An 18,933-nucleotide genomic window follows, 5' to 3' on the forward strand; every position below is an offset into this window, starting at 1 on the left:
AGTCCCCCAGCAATGCAGGAGTTGCAGGAGACTCTGGTTTACTCCCTGGGTCGGGACAATCCCCTGGAAGAGGGCATGGCACCCCCTCTAGTATTCTCACCGGGAGAATCCCGTGGACAGAGGAGCCTGGCGGGCTGCAGTCCATTGGGTCCAAAGAGACATGGCTAAAGCGACTTAGCACACCTGCACACAAGTATAACTTACTTATAATTTCATCTCTGAGAGTGGGTTAGGGAGTGACTACGTATGGCTTTGTTTGCTGCCTCAAGCTAGAATAGTTTTTACATTTTGTATTAACTAGTGTGTGTAAACCCAGCTATTTATTAAGCTCCTGCCTCTTTATTTGCGGCGGGGGTGGGGGGGTGCTGCTGTCCCATCACCCTGAGGTTCTGTGTACTTCTGCATGGCATGAGGGTTTTCAGGAGTACAGGTATACTACGTTACAACAGAACAATGATGTACTTTGAAGGATCAGTGACACTCCATGAGTCCAAGTTATGAGAGAGAAGAGCCCAGGCAGAGATCAGGGCTACACTGAGCTCATGTGGCACCAAAGGGGCAGTTCAGTGTTAAGGTGATGTCTTTCAAAGGAGAGTAAAGCAGTGGTTTAGATGATCTTACCGCCACTGAAAAAGGAACAAAGGACAAGTATGGTAGCACCTGCTAGCTCGTTCTTAGGGACCAGCTGATGGAGAACAGAAAGCAAGTGTTTATGACTTGACTTCTTAGGCACAGAGTGCATTTTGTTTACCTGAAATAACGTTCAAAAGTGATTCCATTACTTTAGGAGGCTACTCCTTGATTAAATGGCGCTTGGGCCGTTTCAAAACAGCCTTAAATACAAGACGACCAACCACCAGTACCTTAGAATTGTTTAATTCCATTTTTAAATGGAAATGAAGTACTACTGAAAACTGCAGCTTTCTTTCCTATTCCTAACAGTGCAGAGAGGGCCTGCTGTATCCCTGGGCTACATATCTGTGGACTCAGCCAGACCTGGATTGAAAATAGGAAAGGGAATTTCCTGGTGGCCCAGTGCTTAAGACTGTGCTTCCACTGCAGGGGGCACAGGTTCAATCCCTGGTCAGGAGACTAAGATCCCACAAGCCACACCATATGGCCAAAAAAAGGGAAAATAGTTGGGAAAAGAAGATGCTGAGAAGTTCCAAAAAGCAGTACTTGAGTTTGCTGTGTACAAGCAACTAAGTTACATAGTATTTACATTGTATTAAGTATTATCAATAATAGTAGAGATGATTTGAAGTATATGACAGGATATGCATAGGTTATATACAAATATTATTACACCAATCTGTGTAAGGGATTTGAGCATGCTTGGATTTTGATATACATGATGCCCACAGATAAGGACGACTGTTTCCCTGTGAAGTCAGTGTTAACTGGGAAAGCCTGTGTTCTTCAGTGTTTCCTTAACAGAAATTATATTCAGAGAAATTTAAATGGCACAGAAGCAGACATACTTCAATTTTGTCTTAAATTTTTTTGTGTTCCTAAAATTGCAGATTGTAGACATTTGAAATTAGAGTTTTTTATTGGCATTTTCAATATTGACTTCAGTTCTTCTGAAATAACTTTCCATGAAACAGATTGAACACCCTGTAACTATTTAAAACCATGAGTTTCCCTTAAAGATTACTTAAACATACAAGGCAAGATCAGAGTAAAGATGATGCAGGATTCAAAATTTTCTGACCGACTTTCAAAATGTTTAAAAGTTTAAACTGTGGTGGTTTGTTAAACTCAATCAAAGCTGACTCTCATGGGACACATTACCTACTGGAGTGGGGCCTGGACACTCCTTAACGGACGTGAGCTGCAGTATCTTTACCTGTAACAGTCAAGCTTTTCCACAAATGGCACACAGGCCGCCTAGCTTTTGCTCCAGAAGCAGTCTGGGTCTGAGCTAAACAGACTGGCCTGGGCACTGTGTGACTGCTCCCGGCTCGAGGGCACTCTAGGCCCTAGTGGGGCTTGGGCTGTCTCCTGCTGCTTTCTCTGCCTTCAGTATCTGGATACTGAGAAAGATCTAGGGTCAAAACTCGGCTGAACATGCAGTCATCGTGCTGAAACAGAGAAAAGACAGTTAAAAGTCAGTTTCAGTAGAGAGTAAGTGCTATTAAATGTAAAGAGCTATTAGTGAGTCTGGATTTGCATTTTAAAGGAACCTCCTTATAGCCTTCCGAGAAGGTGTTACTTCTACACTTCCATCAGCTTCATGTTTTGTTTTTGGTAAGGGTGCCAGATTTTGGGTGAACTCTGGGAGTTGGTGATGGACAGGGAGGCCTGGCGTGCTGCAATTCATGGGGCTGCAGAGAGTTGGACACGACTGAGCGACCGGACTGAACTGAAGGCACCAGAATATGCCACCCAGAAATATGCCTCTTTTGCATGTGGACTGCTATGAGCTAGAGGCTACTGAGGACCAGCAGGTACAGGAGAAGCTCTAAAAGCTGAGCACAAGTTTCCCTTTTGTAAAGGAAATTTACATCTTTGTAAAAGGACATACTTTCCACTTTGAACTCTTCCTCAGTGGAGAAGGCACTTGAATCAGCAAAGCAAATCTGACTGAACAGTCCTTGTTTACTGTGCTTTCTCAGCTCACTGTCCCATTGCTTGCCTTCCCTTCCCAGAAGCCGCAAGGCCCTTTTGCTTATTTCAGCCTAGGGTTGGCTTACAAGTCCAAGTTCTTGCCCCCTCTGAGTTACCCACTGCTAGGTGTGCCCGCGTGTACGCACGATGCACATTAATGGCCTGTCTGGTGTGGCTGACAGGGCCCAGCTGAGACCTAGGCTCCCCCCTGAAGAGTTCACCCCTCCCCTACACTGGCAGTGAGAACTTCCAGTTCTCTTCCAGTGACCCCCTGACATTATCTAGGCACAGGAAGGGATATTTATTTTTAATCTTAGCTTTTTTTTTTTTCAGTTTTTTTAAAAATTAATTTTTATTGGAGTACAGTTGCTTTAATTTTTATCTTAAAGGAACACTCAGGAAGTAAAACCTAATTGTCCAAGAACTGAATGATCTGAATGAGTTGCTCTGCTCCATTAGCTCAGCTAAGGACTTCCAATGGCTTAAGAAACTGAATTACAGAAATTACTATACAACTTGGAACTCTGTCAAATTCTTTGTTTTTTCTTTTAGTAGCTTTAGAGGATAAATGGTTCCTTGTTAGTTCTACAACAGCGCGTTTGTTGCTAAAACATTCAAACATAAAAATATGGAAGATAATATCAACAGTTTGTGTAAGTTAATGTGCACTATTGTTTTAAAAACAAAATTATACTTATGTTGTACAGTTTTCTATTTGCTTTTTCACTTAAAATACAACTTAAATTTCTCTGTACTGCCACAGAAAAATATCTAAGTAGTTACTATGAAGTCTCATTTGACTAAAAAATATTTAGGCCTATATTCATAAACTGCAGAAATCAAACAGTATACTAGGAACTTGTGGTGTCAGGACACACTATAAGGTGACTTTATCTGTTTTATCTTTACCTCTGGATAGATGCCTATCAGTGCATCAGCTTTGGAATAGAACTCCTCTTTGAGGGAAATGATTATCATCTGAAACTGTTCCTGAGTTTGCTCTTTAATATAACTTGACACCTGGGAGGAAACAGAAAGCATATGTTTCATCAGTAAGCAAAGGCCTCCTTTTGGGGGGCTTTGAGGACAGATTCTGCAGGTCTCTGAATCTGCCCATTTTAGGTGATGAGGCACTTACTTCTCTTTCTGTAAACTCAATAAATCCACTATAGAAATGGAAACAGTCAGACTGTAAAATAAGAGGTTAGTAAAAAAAATATATAAGGCTCATTAAATCTATGGTTGAAAACTTGGAAGAATATTTTTAAGAATAAAACTCTTAACTTGAGATACCATGATGTGAATAGGCAATCAATCTTGACAATAAAACTACCACTCAGATATTTCTAGGGTAAAGGGTGGTATTTAAACTTCCAACTTCCTATCTTGCCATCAAAGCCTTAAGATGAGAAAAATATGGCAATTATATATATATTCATAATCCATAATCAACTCATTTGGTTAGAGGGAAACTCAAAGACTTAATTCCAAGGAATGAGAATAAGAACAAGACAGACTGCAAAGAAATGGGTCTTGGTGGACAGACTACTCAGAACTTGGAAAATTATGAAGAACAATTTGGGCTCAAACTATAGTTTTAACGGTTACTTGCCAACACCCTGGATTTCTCTGCACGCTTACAGTATGTCTTCTCCTGACTGCACTCAAGAAATGAAGGACATATTTTGGAAGCAGGAATGGCAGCTTCAGTTGAGGAAATGAGTCAGCAGTTGAGGTGAATGATGAGAGGGAGAAAATGCTTCAGGCTAAGAGGCTGAATTCATGGAAGGAACTCCCCCATTAGAAGCAATGGTAGCCGCTGTGAGACAGGTCTTTAAAAAGTCTTAGGGTGTTGACAGAATGGAAGAGGAGACAGGATGCAGAAATGCAAGGCATGCATTTTGCTAGGAGTCACGTGTGATAAGGGTTGGGTACCCTGACCACAAGTTGGGAGTGGAAGCTCCTTCACAGTTGCTCATATTACATCATGCTCATACTCAATTCAGCAGTGGGGTACCGGGAATGTAAATCTCAAAGGGAAACTGGAAATTAAGAGGTTTTTAGTACATAGGATAGGTGCCAATAGAAAAGAGTACTAAATAAGACCTAGTTCTTTAAGATTCCACTAATACAAACATCTAAATTTTGCTAGAAGATATGGATACCTTGGGCTTCCCTGGTGGCTCAGATGGTAAAGCGTCTGCCTGCGATGTGGGAGACCCGGGTTCGATTCCTGGGTCGGGAAGATCCCCTGGAGAAGGAAATGGCAATCCACTCCAGCACTCTTGCCTGGAAAATCCCATGGATGGAGGAGCCTGGTAGGCTACAGTCCATGGGGTCGCAAAGAGTCGGACACGACTGAGCGACTTCATTTTCACATGGATACCTTGGGCTTCCCTGGTGACTTAGCAGTAAAAAAATCTGCCTGCTAGTGCAGGAGATGTGGGTTTGATCCCTGGTTCAGGAAGATCCTGGAGAAGGAAATGGCAACCTATTCCAGTATTCTTATTTGGAAAATCCCAAGAACAGAGGAGCCTGGTAGGCTACAGTCCATGGGGTCACAAAAGAGTCAGACACAACTGACTCAACAACAATGGAATACACTTCAGCTCCCCTCCAAAGAGAAGGGGAATGTCTGGAGTCCGCAGTGATAGGGCCACCCCCTGCCCCCCACACAAAGGATAGGGGATACAAAGTGCTAAAATTAACCTCCTGAGGGGAAATTCTCCCAAATGAGTCAGGCCTCGGAGTCCAAGCAGCTGATGCAGACTGGCTGGCATTCCAGAGAGATGAACCAAGACTCTCTCTATTCCTGTTTCCTTTTCCCAGCCATCCCGACATCTCCAGCAGGTCACAGAACGTGGCTCTGGCCTGTTCTCTACAAGGTTCAGGGGGCTCTGGATTTAGCTCCTAGCTTCTGTGGGTGTGGCCCCCATGTGCTGTTCTTATGTATGCAGTGACATGTTCACACAGCAAGGCCCTAGAGAGAGCTGGGTTAGATGAATACAGCCTGGAAATGCTGAAGATGACACTGCTCCCACCAGAAATTACCCTGGGCTGCAGCTCCTGGAAAGTCCCTGCATCTTCTAGGATCACACAAGAGGCTCAACAGAGAGAGAGAGAGGGAGGTCAACTGCAGAGACTCAGGGTGGTGCCCAAGACTCAATACACCTCTCAGGGTTGGACTCAGTAACCAAGTTTGTAAGACTAAAGTATAACCCAGAATGCCAACCTAACAAATTACTAGAGACCTTCTCTGTAAGCATGACCAGAGCTGTTGCTGCTGCTGCTCTTAAGTCACTTCAGTCCTGTCTGACTCTGTGTGACCCTGTGGACGGCAGCCCACGAGGCTCCTCTGTCCCTGGGATTCTCCAGGCAAGAATACTGGAGTGGGTTGCCATTTCCTTCTCCAACGACCAGGGCAGCCTCCTTATAAACAGCTATAATTGCAAAGTCCAGTCACTTCTGGAAGGCTGATGAACCTAGAATCAAAACCAGGAGTTTAATTCGTCTCCTTCCAGAAATGGATGGCTCTGGCAATAGGACCACGGCCCAGGATCTCTGCAGGATGGGGCCGCCCCAGCCTGGGCAGTGATGGGGCTGCCAGTGTTTGCCTCCATCCTGTGGTCACCCTTCCAGTCAAGTCCGAAATTTACAGTCAAGATGGCTGAGACGTCTGAGAGTCTGTCACAGGCGGATCTTTAAGGCTGATTTTCAGTTGTGTCCTTAGTTCCCTCGTGGTCTCAAATACTGAAAACAGGATTATGTGCAAATGCACTAACTGACTGGAGACATTTTAATAAATGAAGGGGAGCAAAATTTTGAACTTTAATTCCTTTGGAATTTTATTTAGATATGTTATTTTGGACTTTATTAAACAGTACCCCACTCCAGTACTCTTGCCTGGAAAATCCCATGGACGGAGGAGCCTGGTAGGCTGCAGTCCACCGGGTCGCTGGGAGTCGGACACGACTGAGCGACTTCACTTTCACTTTTCACTTTCATGCGCTGGCGAAGGAAATGGCAACCCACTTCAGTGTTCTTGCCTGGAGAATCCCAGGGACGGGGGAGCCTGGTGGGCTGCCGTCTGCGGGGTCGCACAGAGTCGGACACGACTGAAGCGACTTAGCAGCAGTAAACAACTAATTTGGTCCTATTTGCCATGTGGTCTACTTTTAAGGACCCTCTAGGTCCCAATACCTAGATTTGGGGAAAAGGAAGTCACTCAGCAGCAGTGCTGTGGGTCCAGCACAGTGACCCTTACTTGAGTCCCCTAAACCCTGAGTGAAAACTACTACCCTGAAGCATCTTATTTTTAGATTTTTAACTTAGATTTTGCTTTTATACAGCAACTATCAAACTATGTTTGTTCAGGGTAAATTGCCTTCTGACTGCATCCTGACTCTTGAATTGTAAACACTGTACTGGAAGTTAAATCAGAAAGGAACTTACTTTGCCAATGTTAGTATTGTCCAGGGCTGCATCTACTTCATCTAAAACAAAGAATGGAGCAGGCCGAAAACTAGAAAAAAATTACAATCAAGTCAGTTACAACTTTGTTTTGCGAGACTTGGAGGACAGGACTAAGAGTATTCAGAATAAATAAAACGTGTCCTTTCGTATGCCTTTGTCTAGGTCACCAGTGGCCTCTATGTTGATAAATACAACGCTCAATTCCCAGTCCACATCCCTTCAAAGGAAGGTGGATGGAACCAGGGCGGTCCTCCCCAACTTCCTCTGATGTCCAGGACACCATGGTCCACTCCCTGCCCCACCCACTGCTTCAGGCCCCAGTCCCTTCTGCCAACTCCACAGTCTCTTAACTTCTTGACACTGCGGTGCCTTTGTGGCTCAGTGATCACAGCACTCTTCTATCTAACTAGCTTCTTTGATGATTTCATCTGCTCTCGATGTTTTAAGTATTATTCATAGATGGAATGCTCTCACACTTCTACTGACAGTTGTGACTTCTCAAACCCTTGCCTCACTGGTCCAGTGGCTTACTCAGCTCCACGTGGGTATCTGCTCAAACTCAAGCAAAATCAAAGTTTTCACCTACCCTCAAACCCACCCCTCCTGTGCTCCTCTCCAGTTCAGTTAATGGCAGCTCTTATCCCTCTAAGTTGATTAGGCTCCCTCCTACCCCACACTGTGTCTGCTCCCACGCTGGTCCGAACTGCCACCATCTTCCGCCCTGATTGCTACCATAGCTCCCTAACCCTGCGGCTGCTGCTGCTGCAGACAGTCTGTTCTCTACAGGCACCAGGCTCACTCTGGCCTCAGTGCTTTCCTTTGCACTCATTTCTTATGTCTAGAATATTTTCCCCTTAGAACTCTCCTCTAGAACACCCCACCCATGTGACTTGACCCCTTAATTTCTTCAAATCTTTGCTCAAATATTACCCTTTCAAAAAGCCCTTCCCAGAAGACTTTTTAATATTGCAAACCCTTCCCTGTTACTATTGCCATTGCCTCCTTTGTCTCTACAGCATCTGTCATTTTCTAATGGTCTCTATATTAGAGAATTAGTTTCCTAATACGCCTTATTTATCATCTGTCTTCCCCAACTAAAATTAAGTCGCTCTGAGGCAGGGTATTTGTTTTCTTCACTGCGGTGTCTCCTATGCCCATTAACACTACTCGACACAGTAAATGTTTAACAAATATCTGCTGAATAAATGGATGGGGGTGACGCCCAGGAATAGAGTTCTGCTAAGATTCATTCCACACAGGCTCCTGTTCGAGTCCCTGCCTCCTCCGTCTCTCAAAGTCTTCCTGCATTGGTGGCATCTTCTTTCGCTTTCCTATCGTCACCAATTCTTTTTCCTTCTTGAGATCAGTAACAAACGGCTGTAAAACTTGTGGTGATCTTTATGATCATGAAAATAGAGAGGCTCTATTATCCATACCATAGTTCTTCATCTAGTGCTTTGAACGTTGAAAAGTTAATTGCTTTAATTTTTGCTAACATCTTTCCTGTGATTTATTTTACAAACACAAATGTCACCACCATCAGTGGAAATGAGGAGGTTAAACTTTTTTTTTTTTTTAGAAGAAATACTTTGTCTAACATTCCTTACTAAATAGCAGATCTCTGAATGTGGACTAGGAAAATCACATAAAAGTTAGCTGTTTTTATTTTGTTTGGATTTGTTGTTGGAATTGTTTTTTTGCAATCTTGAATTCAAATCTGGCCATTTGCTACCCCCTTTTCTCCTTTCTTTTCGATTAAGCTGGACATTGGTAACTTTTGATAATAACAAATTGAATAAAAATCTGTCAAAGACTGAATTCTCTCTTAAATTTGCTGTCTAAATTATTACAGGCCTATACCATAACCTGAACTGTCTGGCTGGAAACAATAGTTTTGTATGACATACGTTGCATAAAGACAAGTAATTAGTAGACCGTCTGTAGGAAGGGCCATTTGGTCTCTGCCCTGATGCACAGTCAGAGGGCTCACTGTGACCGTACCTGTGCACAGCGAACAGGAGTGCCAGTGCTGCCACGCACTTCTCTCCCCCGGACAAGTTATCCATCGGCATGAACCGTTTGCCTGGGGCCACACAGTTATAGCTAATTCCCTCCAAGTAAGGCTCTTCTGGGTTCTCTGGGCTAAGAAATGCCTGAAATACATGTTATTTATTTAGCAGTATCAAAAAAGCTATTAGTAAAGTTCAGCTTGGAACTGAAAAATACTATTGGTTATATTTTTCTCCATTTGATGGAAAAATATACCAATACTTGTAAATAATGTATTCAGCTCTACTTGTAATCAGAGATAACAAGGTTCACTGGATAGGTAGTACAGGGAAAACATTCTAACACACATAAAAGATAAGATCTTCCCATCGGTCTTCTGTTCATAGTTCAGAAGCATATGCTGCAGTCTTACTAAAACAGCCTTCATTCAATTCTTCCACTGGTCCTTTCATCAAATCTTTACTGAACACCTATTATGGGTCAAGTTCTATAGGAACAGAGAAGAATCCTGCCCTCAAGGAGTTAAGAGGTTTCTTCTAGTCTTACTTTATAAAAAATAAGTTAATTTTTGGATTAAGATCTTAAGACCAGAAACTATAAAACTCCTAGAGGAAAACATAGGCAAAACACTCTCTGACATAAATCACAGCAGGATCCTCTATGACCCACCTCCCAGAGTAATGGAAATAAAAGCAAAAATAAACAAATGGGATCAAATTAAACTTAAAAGCTTTTGCACAATGAAGGAAACTATAAGCAAGGTGAAAAGAGCCTTCAGAATGGGAGAAAAGAATAGCAAATGATGCAACTGACAAAGAATTAATCTCAAAAATATATAAACAGCTCATGCAGCTCAATATCAGAAAAATAAACAACCCAATCAAAAAATGGGCCAAAGAACTAAACAGACATTTCTCCAAAGAAGACATACAGATGGCTAACAAACACATGAAAAGATGCTCAACATCACTCACTATCAGAGAAATGCAAATCAAAACCACAATGAGGTTACCATCTCACACCAGTCAGAATGGCTGCTATCAAAAAGTCTACAAACAATAAATGCTGGAGAGGGTATGGAGAAAAGGCAACCCTCTTACACTGTTGGTGGGAATGCAAACTAGTACAGCCACTATGGAGAACAGTGTGGAGATTCCTTAGAAAACTGGAAATAGAACTGCCATACAACCCAGCAATCCTACTGCTGGGCATACACACCATGGAAACCAGAATTGAAAGAGACAAGTGTGCCCCAATGTTCATCGCAGCACTGTTTATAATAGCCAGGACATGGAAGCAACCTAGATGTCCAACAGCAGACAAATGGGTAAGAAAGCTGTGGTACATATACACGATGGAAAATTATTAGTCAGCTATTAAAAGGAACACATATGAATAAATTCTAATGAGGTGGATGAAACTGGAGCCTATTATATAGAGTGAAGTAAGTCAGAAAGAAAAACACCAACACAGTATGAAAGTGAAAGGGAAGTCGCTCAGTCGTGTCAGACTCTTTGCGACCCCATGGACTGTAGCCTACCAGGCTCCTCCATCCATGGGATTTTCCAGGCAAGAGTGCTGGACTGGGTTGCCATTTCCTTCTCCAGAGTATCTTTCCAACCCAGGGATCAAACTGAGGTCTCCCACATTGTAAGCAAGATGCTTTACCATCTGAGCCACCAGGGAAGTCATGCATATATATGAAATTTTGAAAGATGGTATCGATGACCCTATATGTGAGACAGCAAAAGACGCATAGATACAAAGAATAGACTCTTGGACTCTGTGGGAGAAGGCAAGGGTGGGATGATCTTAGAGGACAGCATTAAAACATGTATGTTACCATATGTGAAATGATCCAAGTTTGAGGCATGAAACAGGGCACTCAAAGCTGGTGCACTGGGACAACCCTGAGGGATGGGATGGGGAGGGAGGTCGGAGGGGCGTTCAGGATGGGGGACACATGTACACCCATGCCTGATTCATGTCAATGTATGGCAAAAACCACTACAATATTGTAAAGTGATTAGCCTCCAGTTTAAATTAAATTTATTAAAAACACCACCACCACCACAACCAAGTTATTCTTGGTTGACTAAGTATGTGATTCAAGATTACGTCAGTCATAAAAGAATACCGAGAGAAAGAGGGAAACTCAAATATATATGACCTGGTCTACATCTTTTGTCCATGTCCAACTGCACAGTATTTGCTGTGGATACTGATCACGGAATGGAAAGACCGATATGACAAGGGGCGTGTCTAGACTTGAACCCTGCCTCTAGTTCTTTCCCTCTCCACAGACCCCACATCAACCTCTTTCCCCCACATTACCCTAACTCTACTGCAGAGACCAGTAACAGCTCTACAAAGTCAAATTAGTACAGATCACAGAATTCCAGACTGAAAGAGAACTTGGAAACCAGATGATCTAACCCACTCATTGTGCAGATAAAGAAGCAGGACCAGAGATTTTGACTTGCCAGGCTGACTAGACCTAGAACACAGGTCATGGTGATAACCAGTTTTCATGAGCTGACTTTACCCAGTTAAGTGGGTCGCTCAAGAGAGCGCGATGGTGATTTACCACCATTAAAGAAAAACAACACAAATAACACAAAGTTCCTACTCATATTTGAGGGTGAGAAATACATACTTGGGCACTGTTGTTTCTGCAGAGCTTCTTGTAGATTTGATCGATTGAGATTGAGACGTGCTCAAAACACTGGTTGAAAAGATCATATCTCCTTTTTTTCACCTGTTCAAACTCTTGCCTACATATTCTGGCTTCCTTTCTGCTGGCCTCAAAAGCTAAGAGAGAATCAGTGTTCTTTATTTTGGAGATCACCAAGGGCTTTTCTTATTTCAACTTTAAAGCATAAAACAATTTTTAAGCTAGATTTTGAGTTTGTCCATCTTGAATTAAGTCTACCTTCAAAACATCTCAGCTATTATTAAGTCCAAGAAAATGACTATTAAAATTGATGACCCCTTTTCTGGGTAGGGCTCATTTTTAAGCAATAATAACAAATTACAGCAGAGTATCCAATATGCCTCTTGTGCTGCTATGAAGACACTGTTCAAAAATAACCAATACCCCTGTTTTTAAATTAAAGCAAAACTCTTTTCAAAAAGGAAGAAATTAATAATTCAGCATTAAAAGTACATTACTATAAGATAACAGAAGAAAATATATATATATAATCAAAACAAAGGTACAGTTCAGGGGGGATTATTGGTAAATGTTACAGAAATCAAAACCCCTAATACCAACAAATATGATCTTGCTACCAACTAAAGTTTAACTTCACCGTCTATGGACTCCTGAAACTTGTCTCTGACAGTCTTCAGGTTCTCCATGGCTCTTAGGTTTGGGGCTGCTGTCTTCAACAGGATATCTTCTTGGGATGCTACTTGTTGTAGCAGGAGTCTAAGCTGGGCCTCAATTTCTTTATCAGATTGGAGAGCCTGTTATTGGCAAAGAACAGCAATGATTAGCATACCACTTAGACCCCAAGTGCTGAGGTGAGTAGGCACAGGGCCCTTCAGGGTAAGGCCCCTGTTTCCCTTGCTCTGCACCCAGCCCTGCTGGCCCTGGCAGCCCTCTCTGAGCCTCCAGTGCGGTCTGGGGCGCTACTGTGGCTTCCTGGGTTGGCTGTGCCCTTTCATAGCTCAGGCATCATGGATGCTGCCTTCTTGGAACATGCTTCACCTTCATATTTCTCAATCTGGCTAAAAAAGTAAACAATTCATGTAATTGCTTCTTTTTAAAATTTTTTTTAATTGGAGGATAATTGCTTTATAATACTGTGTTGGTTTCTGCCATAAATCAACATGAGTCAGCCACAGGTATTCATATGTGCCCTCTCTCTTGAACCCTCCCTCCCATCTCGCTCCCCATCCCACCCCTCTAGCCTGTCACAGAGCACAGTGTCACAAAGCAAATTCTCATCGGCTATCTGTTTTACATATGGTAATATGTATGTTTCCATGCTACTCTCTCAAGTCACCCCACCTTCTCCATCCCCCACTGTGTCCACAAGCCTTTTCTCTCTGTCTGCGTCTCCACTGCTGCCCTCCAAATAGATTCATCAGGAGCATGTTTGCAGATTTCATATGTAGGCATTAATTTACAATATTTGTCTTTTTCTTCGACTTATTTCACTCTGTATTAGGACTGACTCAAATATGTTCTTTTTAATAGCAGAGTAATATTCCATAGTATATATGTACCACAATTTCTGTATCCATTCATCTGTCAATGGGCATACACTCGTTCATTAAAGAATATCGATCATTTACTATGTATAAGGATTCAATGATGAAAACTACTCTGTCCTTGCCCTTAAAGAGCTAACAGGGAAGTCAGACATGCAAACTGGCGTTGACAACAGTATGAAGCCCTCCACCAGGTAAGCGTGAGTACTATGGGGCAGCAGAAGGGATCCAGCCCATCTGGTGGTTGTTGTTTAGTCATTAAGTCATGTCCAACTCTTTGCGACCCCATGAAATGCAGCACACCAGGCTTCCCTGTCTTTCCCTAACCCTAACCCTAGAGTTTGCTCAAACTCATGTCCATTGAATCCATGATGCCATCCAACCATCTCCTCCTCTGCAGCCCCCTTCTCCTCCTGCCCTTAATCTTTCCCAGCATCAGGGTCTTTTCCAATGAGTCAACTCTTGGCACCTGGTGGCCCAAGTATTGGAGTTTCAGTATCAGTTCTTCCAGTGAATATTCTGGGTTGATTTCCTTTAGATTGATTGGTTTGATCTCCTTGCAGTCCAAAGGACTATCAAGAGTGTTCTTCAGCACCACAATTTGAAAGCATCAATTCTTTGGTGTTCAGCTTTCTTTATGGTCCAACTTGCAAATCCATACATCACTACTGGAAAAACCATAGCTTTGACTATACAAACCTTTGTTGGCAAAGTGCTGTCTCTGCTTTTTAACACTTTAAGTTTTTTATAGCTTTTTTTTTTTTTTCCAAGGAGCAAGTGTCTTTTAATTTCATGGCTGCACTCACCATTCACAGTGATTTTGGAGCCCAAGAAAAGAAAATCTGTCACTGTTTCCACTTTTCCCCCTTTTATTTGCCATGAAGTGATGGGTCCAGATGCTATGATTTTTGTTTTCTGAAAGTTGAGTTTTATGCCTGCTTTTCACTCTCCTTTCACCTTTATCAAGAGGCTCTTGAGTTTGTCTTCACTTTCTGCCGTAAGAGTGGTATCATCTGCATATCTGAGCTTAATATTTCTCCTAGCAATCTTGATTCCAGCTTGTGATTCATCCAGCCTGGCATTTCACATGATGTACTCTGCAGAGAAGTTAAATAAGCAGAGTGGCAATATACCACCTTGAAGTACTCCTTTCCCAATTTCAAACAAGTCCATTGTTCCATGGCTGGTTCTACCTATTGCTTCTTGTCCCGCATACAGGTTTCTCGGGAGAAAAGTAAAGTGGTCCGGTATTTCCATCTCTTTAAGATTGTTTCACAGTCTGTTGTGATCTACGCAGTCAAAGGCTTTATCATAATCAATGAAGCAGAAGTAGGTTTTTTTTCTGGAATTCCTTTGCCTTTCCTATGATCTAATCAGTTCAGTCGCTCAGTCATATCCAACTCTTTGCGACCCCACGGACGGCAGCACGCCAGGCTTCCCTTTCCGTCACCAACTCCTTGAGTTTACTCACACTCGGGGCCATTGAGTTGGTGATGCCGTCCAACTATCTCATCCTCTGTTGTCCCCCTCTCCTGCCTTTCCCAGCATCAGGGTCTTTTCCAATGAGTCAGTTCTTCACATCAGGTGGCTAAAGTATTGGAATTTCAGCTTCCAATGAATGTTAGGACTGATTTCCTTTAGGATGGACTGGTTGGATCTCCTTGCAGTCCAAGGGACTCTCAAGAGTCTTCTCCAACACCACACTTCAAAAGCATCAATTCTTCGGCGCTCAGCTTTCTTTATAGTCCAACTCTCACATCCATACATGACTACTGGAAAAACCATAGCCTTGACTAGATGGACCTTTGTTGGCAAAGTAATGTCTCTGCTTTTTAATATGCTGTCTAGATTGGTCATAGCTTTTCTTCCAAGGAGTAAGCATCTTTTAATTTCATGGCTGCAATCACCATCTGCAGTGATTTTGGAACCCCTCAAAATAAAGTCTCTCACTGTTTCCACTGTCTCCCTGTCTATTTGTCATGAAGTGATGGGACCAGATGCCATCTTAGTTTTCTGAATGTTGAGTTTTAAGCCAACTTTTTCACTCTCCTCTTTCACTTTCTTCAAGAGGCTCTTTAGTTCTTCTTTGCTTTCTGCCATAAGGGTGGTGTCATCTGCATATCTGAGGTTATTGATATTTCTCTGGGCAATCTTGACTCCAGCTTGCACTTCATCCAGCCCAGCATTTCAGATGATGTACTCTGCATCTAAGTTAAATAAGCAAGGTGACAATATACAGCCTTGACATATTCCTTTTCCTATTTGGAACCAGTCTGCTGTTCCATGTCCAGTTCTAACTGTTGCTTCCTGACCTGCATACAGATTTCTCAAAAGGCAGGTCAGGTGGTCTGGTATTTCCATCTCTTTAAGAATTTTCTATAGTTTGTTGTGATCCACACAGTCAAAGGCTTTGGCATAGTCAATAAAGCAGAAATAGATGTTTTTCTGGAACTCTCTTGCTTTTTTGATTATCCAGCAGATGTTGGCAATTTGACCTCTGGTTCCTCTCAGTTCAGTTCAGTCGCTCAGTTGTGTCCGACTCTTTGCGACCCCATGAATTGCAGCACGCCAGGCCTCCCTGTCCATCACCAACTCCCTCTGCCTTTTCTAAATTCAGCTTGAACATCTGGAAGTTTACAGTTCACGTACTGTTGAAGCCTGGCTTGGAGATTTTTGGGCATTGCTTTACTAGCATGTGAGATGAGTGCAAATGTGTGGTAGTTTGAACATTCTTTGGCATTGCCTTTCTTTGGGACTGGAATAAAAACTGACCTCTTCCAGTCCTGTGGCCACTGCTGAGTTTTCCAAATTTGTTGGCATATTGAATGAAACACTCTCACAGCATCATCTTTTAGGATTTGAAACAGCTCAACTGGAATTCCATCACCTCCACTAGCTTTGTTCATAGTGATGCTTCCTAAGGCCCACTTGACTTCACATTCCAGGATGTCTGGCTCTAGGTGAGTGATCATACCATTGTGATTATCTGGGTCGTGAAGATCTTCTTTGTATAGTTCTGTGTATTCTTGCCACCTCTTCTTAATATCTTCCCGTGCTTCTGAAGCCTAGCTTGAAGGATTCTGAGTGTGACTTTGCTAGCAGGTGAAATAAGCACAATTGTATGGTAGTTTGCACATTCTTTGGCACTGCCTTCCCCTGGGACTGGAATGAAATCTGACCTTTTCCAATCCTGTGACCACTGCTGAGCTTTCCAAATTTGCTAACATATTGAGTGGAGCACTTTAACAACATCATCTTTTAGGATTTTAAATAGCTCAGTTGGAGGTAACATTTAAACTAGAACCTAAACCATGAGCAGAACTAACTTGAGTAAGGAGAGAAGGGAAAAAGTGCGGCAGGCATTACCTTCCAGGAAAACTTTCTTGACCCCGTAGAGGCGTTATTTAACATCTGATAAAGGTGTGTTTTAATTCATTGGAGGAAAGAATTTTTTAGAAGATGCTGAGTAAAGTGGTTAAGTTATATACCTTTTAAGAAACAGATTCTTACCTCATACTATATATGAAAATAAATTTCAGATAAATTAAATAGGGAAAGAAAAATCATTAACAGGAAGAGAATATTTATAGTTACTGAGTAATGTTGTAGGGAAGGACTTATTAAATATGAAAGCACTGAACAGACTATAAAATAGATAAGAGGTTATTTTCTGATTTCCCAAAGCACCACAATTAACAATAAAAGAACTCAACAAATCTAACAAAATATATTAATATTAAAGACATGAAATAAAAAGATGTGGTAGTTATTGCTACTTGACATCCATTCTCCATTTCTTCCTTTCTAACAAAGCCCAGGTTTGGCCATGTCTCCCTCATAGAGCCCATGAACCCTGCCTGGCCTAAGCTAAGTCCATCCCACTCCTACAGTGACTGGTCAGGAGTGAACATGTGACCCAATTCAGGACACTGTGATGAGAGGACAACTGTTGGACCTCTGTGGAAAAGCTTTTCTTCAATCTTAAGAATAGCACCACTACAAAAGGCACTCTCTCTTCTCTGAGGGTTGTGGTTGTGTTGGCTGGAAGGCAAGAAAGGCCACAGTCATTTTGCCCTCATACAAGAAGCAGCTTCAGGACAAAATCAAAACACAGAGCAACATATGGTTACAGGGGTAACAGAAACAGAGTCAGAGGTATTAAATTAAGGAGACCATGAAACTGGATTTCTGGTCTGTGCTCTGCCGCTAGGAAGAACTTGTCACTTCCTGAGGTACTGCACTGAGACGCCGACAGGGTGATTCAAAATGCTGGACTGTGTTGGCTACTTTTGTGTGTTTCAGGACCTTTCAATGACTTTTTTATTCATTGTGAATCCTCAAGAAGGGAACAGCCTCTCAAAATACTGGCCGAAACTTTTCTTCTTCGACAAGGTCTTCCATGGTATCGGTCTTCTACAGACTAGAGTGGGAAGTGCTGACATAAACACTTTCAATGTTTCAAGCATTGCATATGCACTCTGTTTATACTATCTCTTTAAAAACTATCAGGAAATCTGCTTACCCCCTAAACTATGCTCTGTCATCTAAAAATTATTCTATAGGATTTAAATATTCAATATTACCGTAAGTTAGTCATAACAGCAATCGTTCAGTTACCTTCAAATCCTCTCTGAGAGAGCTGTAGTCCACCTCAATGGCTGCTTCTTTCTCGTATATATCAGTGGTTGCCTGGGTACCTTCTGCTTCAGTTCCCAACTGAAAAACACACGAAGCCCTTACCTTGTTATCTGAAAATGGTGCTCTCTACTCATGTGTCTGTCCCAAGTCCTCCAGTTGATGGCCACCTCACTCAGATTAGAAGATAAAAAAGCCGTATGCAGGCCTGCAAGGCCACAATGATCTGGCTTCAGCTTCCCCTTTAACTTTACTTGGTGTTAGTCTCCCTGCTCCAACCAACCTGGGCTCCTTGAACAGACCGTGTATGCATCCACTTAGGGCTGGCAAAATGCCCTCTGCCTGGACACCCTTCCTCTACACATCTGTATCTCTTCATCTTTTACCTCGTCTACTAGCCAGCTGCCTTCTCTCAGGACATCCAAGGCCTCTGCATCAAATTCTCTTTACTTCCCTCCCTGCTTTATATTTTCTTTAGCCTACATCACTGCCAAACACTTGAATATTTTACCGTCTGCCACTTTGTTTCTGTGCCTCTCTCTACCCCAGCAGAATGCGAAGCAAGGAATTTAGGGTAGTTACACTCACTGCTGTAGTCTCAGTGCCTACTGCAACGCTGGAAACATGCATTTCAGTGTCAATATATGTCACTGTCTGAACAAAGAAAGAGGAGGAAAGAAGGAACAAGTAAAGAAGCACTTATTCAGCTGCAGGCTGGCTTCTGGTGCAACGCTGACACCAAAAGCAAGACCTACAAATTAAGAGAAAACCCTGTGCTCACTCTTCTACAGATGTTCTCACCTGAAACAAGCCAATGAAACTACTTTTGGAAGTAAGTCCACATGTTATATAATATATTTACACTAAAACGGTTCACTCAGAAGGGGAATTTGAACACAAAGGGTAACACTGAACCCTCGAATCTTACAACTACTATTTATGATTCAACACTGTACTTTGTATTAAGCTTCTATATGAGTCACCTAA

The 18,933-nt window shown here is 42.3% G+C and overlaps 1 protein-coding gene across 1 annotated transcript in view; it reads right to left on the reverse strand.

The window, feature by feature from the left end:
* Window positions 1-1,533: 1,533 nt before the first annotated feature.
* SMC1B (structural maintenance of chromosomes 1B) overlaps window positions 1,534-18,933 on the reverse strand; it is an 83,721-nt gene continuing 66,321 nt past the window's right edge. The window contains exons 19-25 of the mRNA XM_069581774.1: window positions 17,929-18,027; window positions 12,405-12,561; window positions 11,750-11,904; window positions 9,085-9,236; window positions 7,063-7,132; window positions 3,520-3,630; window positions 1,534-2,084 (exon numbers count right to left, since the gene is read on the reverse strand). Of these exons, the coding sequence (XP_069437875.1) occupies window positions 1,983-2,084; window positions 3,520-3,630; window positions 7,063-7,132; window positions 9,085-9,236; window positions 11,750-11,904; window positions 12,405-12,561; window positions 17,929-18,027 (846 nt within the window). The 3' untranslated portion in view covers window positions 1,534-1,982. The remainder of the gene's footprint in view (window positions 2,085-3,519; window positions 3,631-7,062; window positions 7,133-9,084; window positions 9,237-11,749; window positions 11,905-12,404; window positions 12,562-17,928; window positions 18,028-18,933) is intronic.

This window comes from Ovis canadensis, chromosome 3 (assembly GCF_042477335.2).
Source record: "Ovis canadensis isolate MfBH-ARS-UI-01 breed Bighorn chromosome 3, ARS-UI_OviCan_v2, whole genome shotgun sequence".
In the NCBI taxonomy this organism is placed as follows: domain Eukaryota; kingdom Metazoa; phylum Chordata; class Mammalia; order Artiodactyla; family Bovidae; genus Ovis; species Ovis canadensis.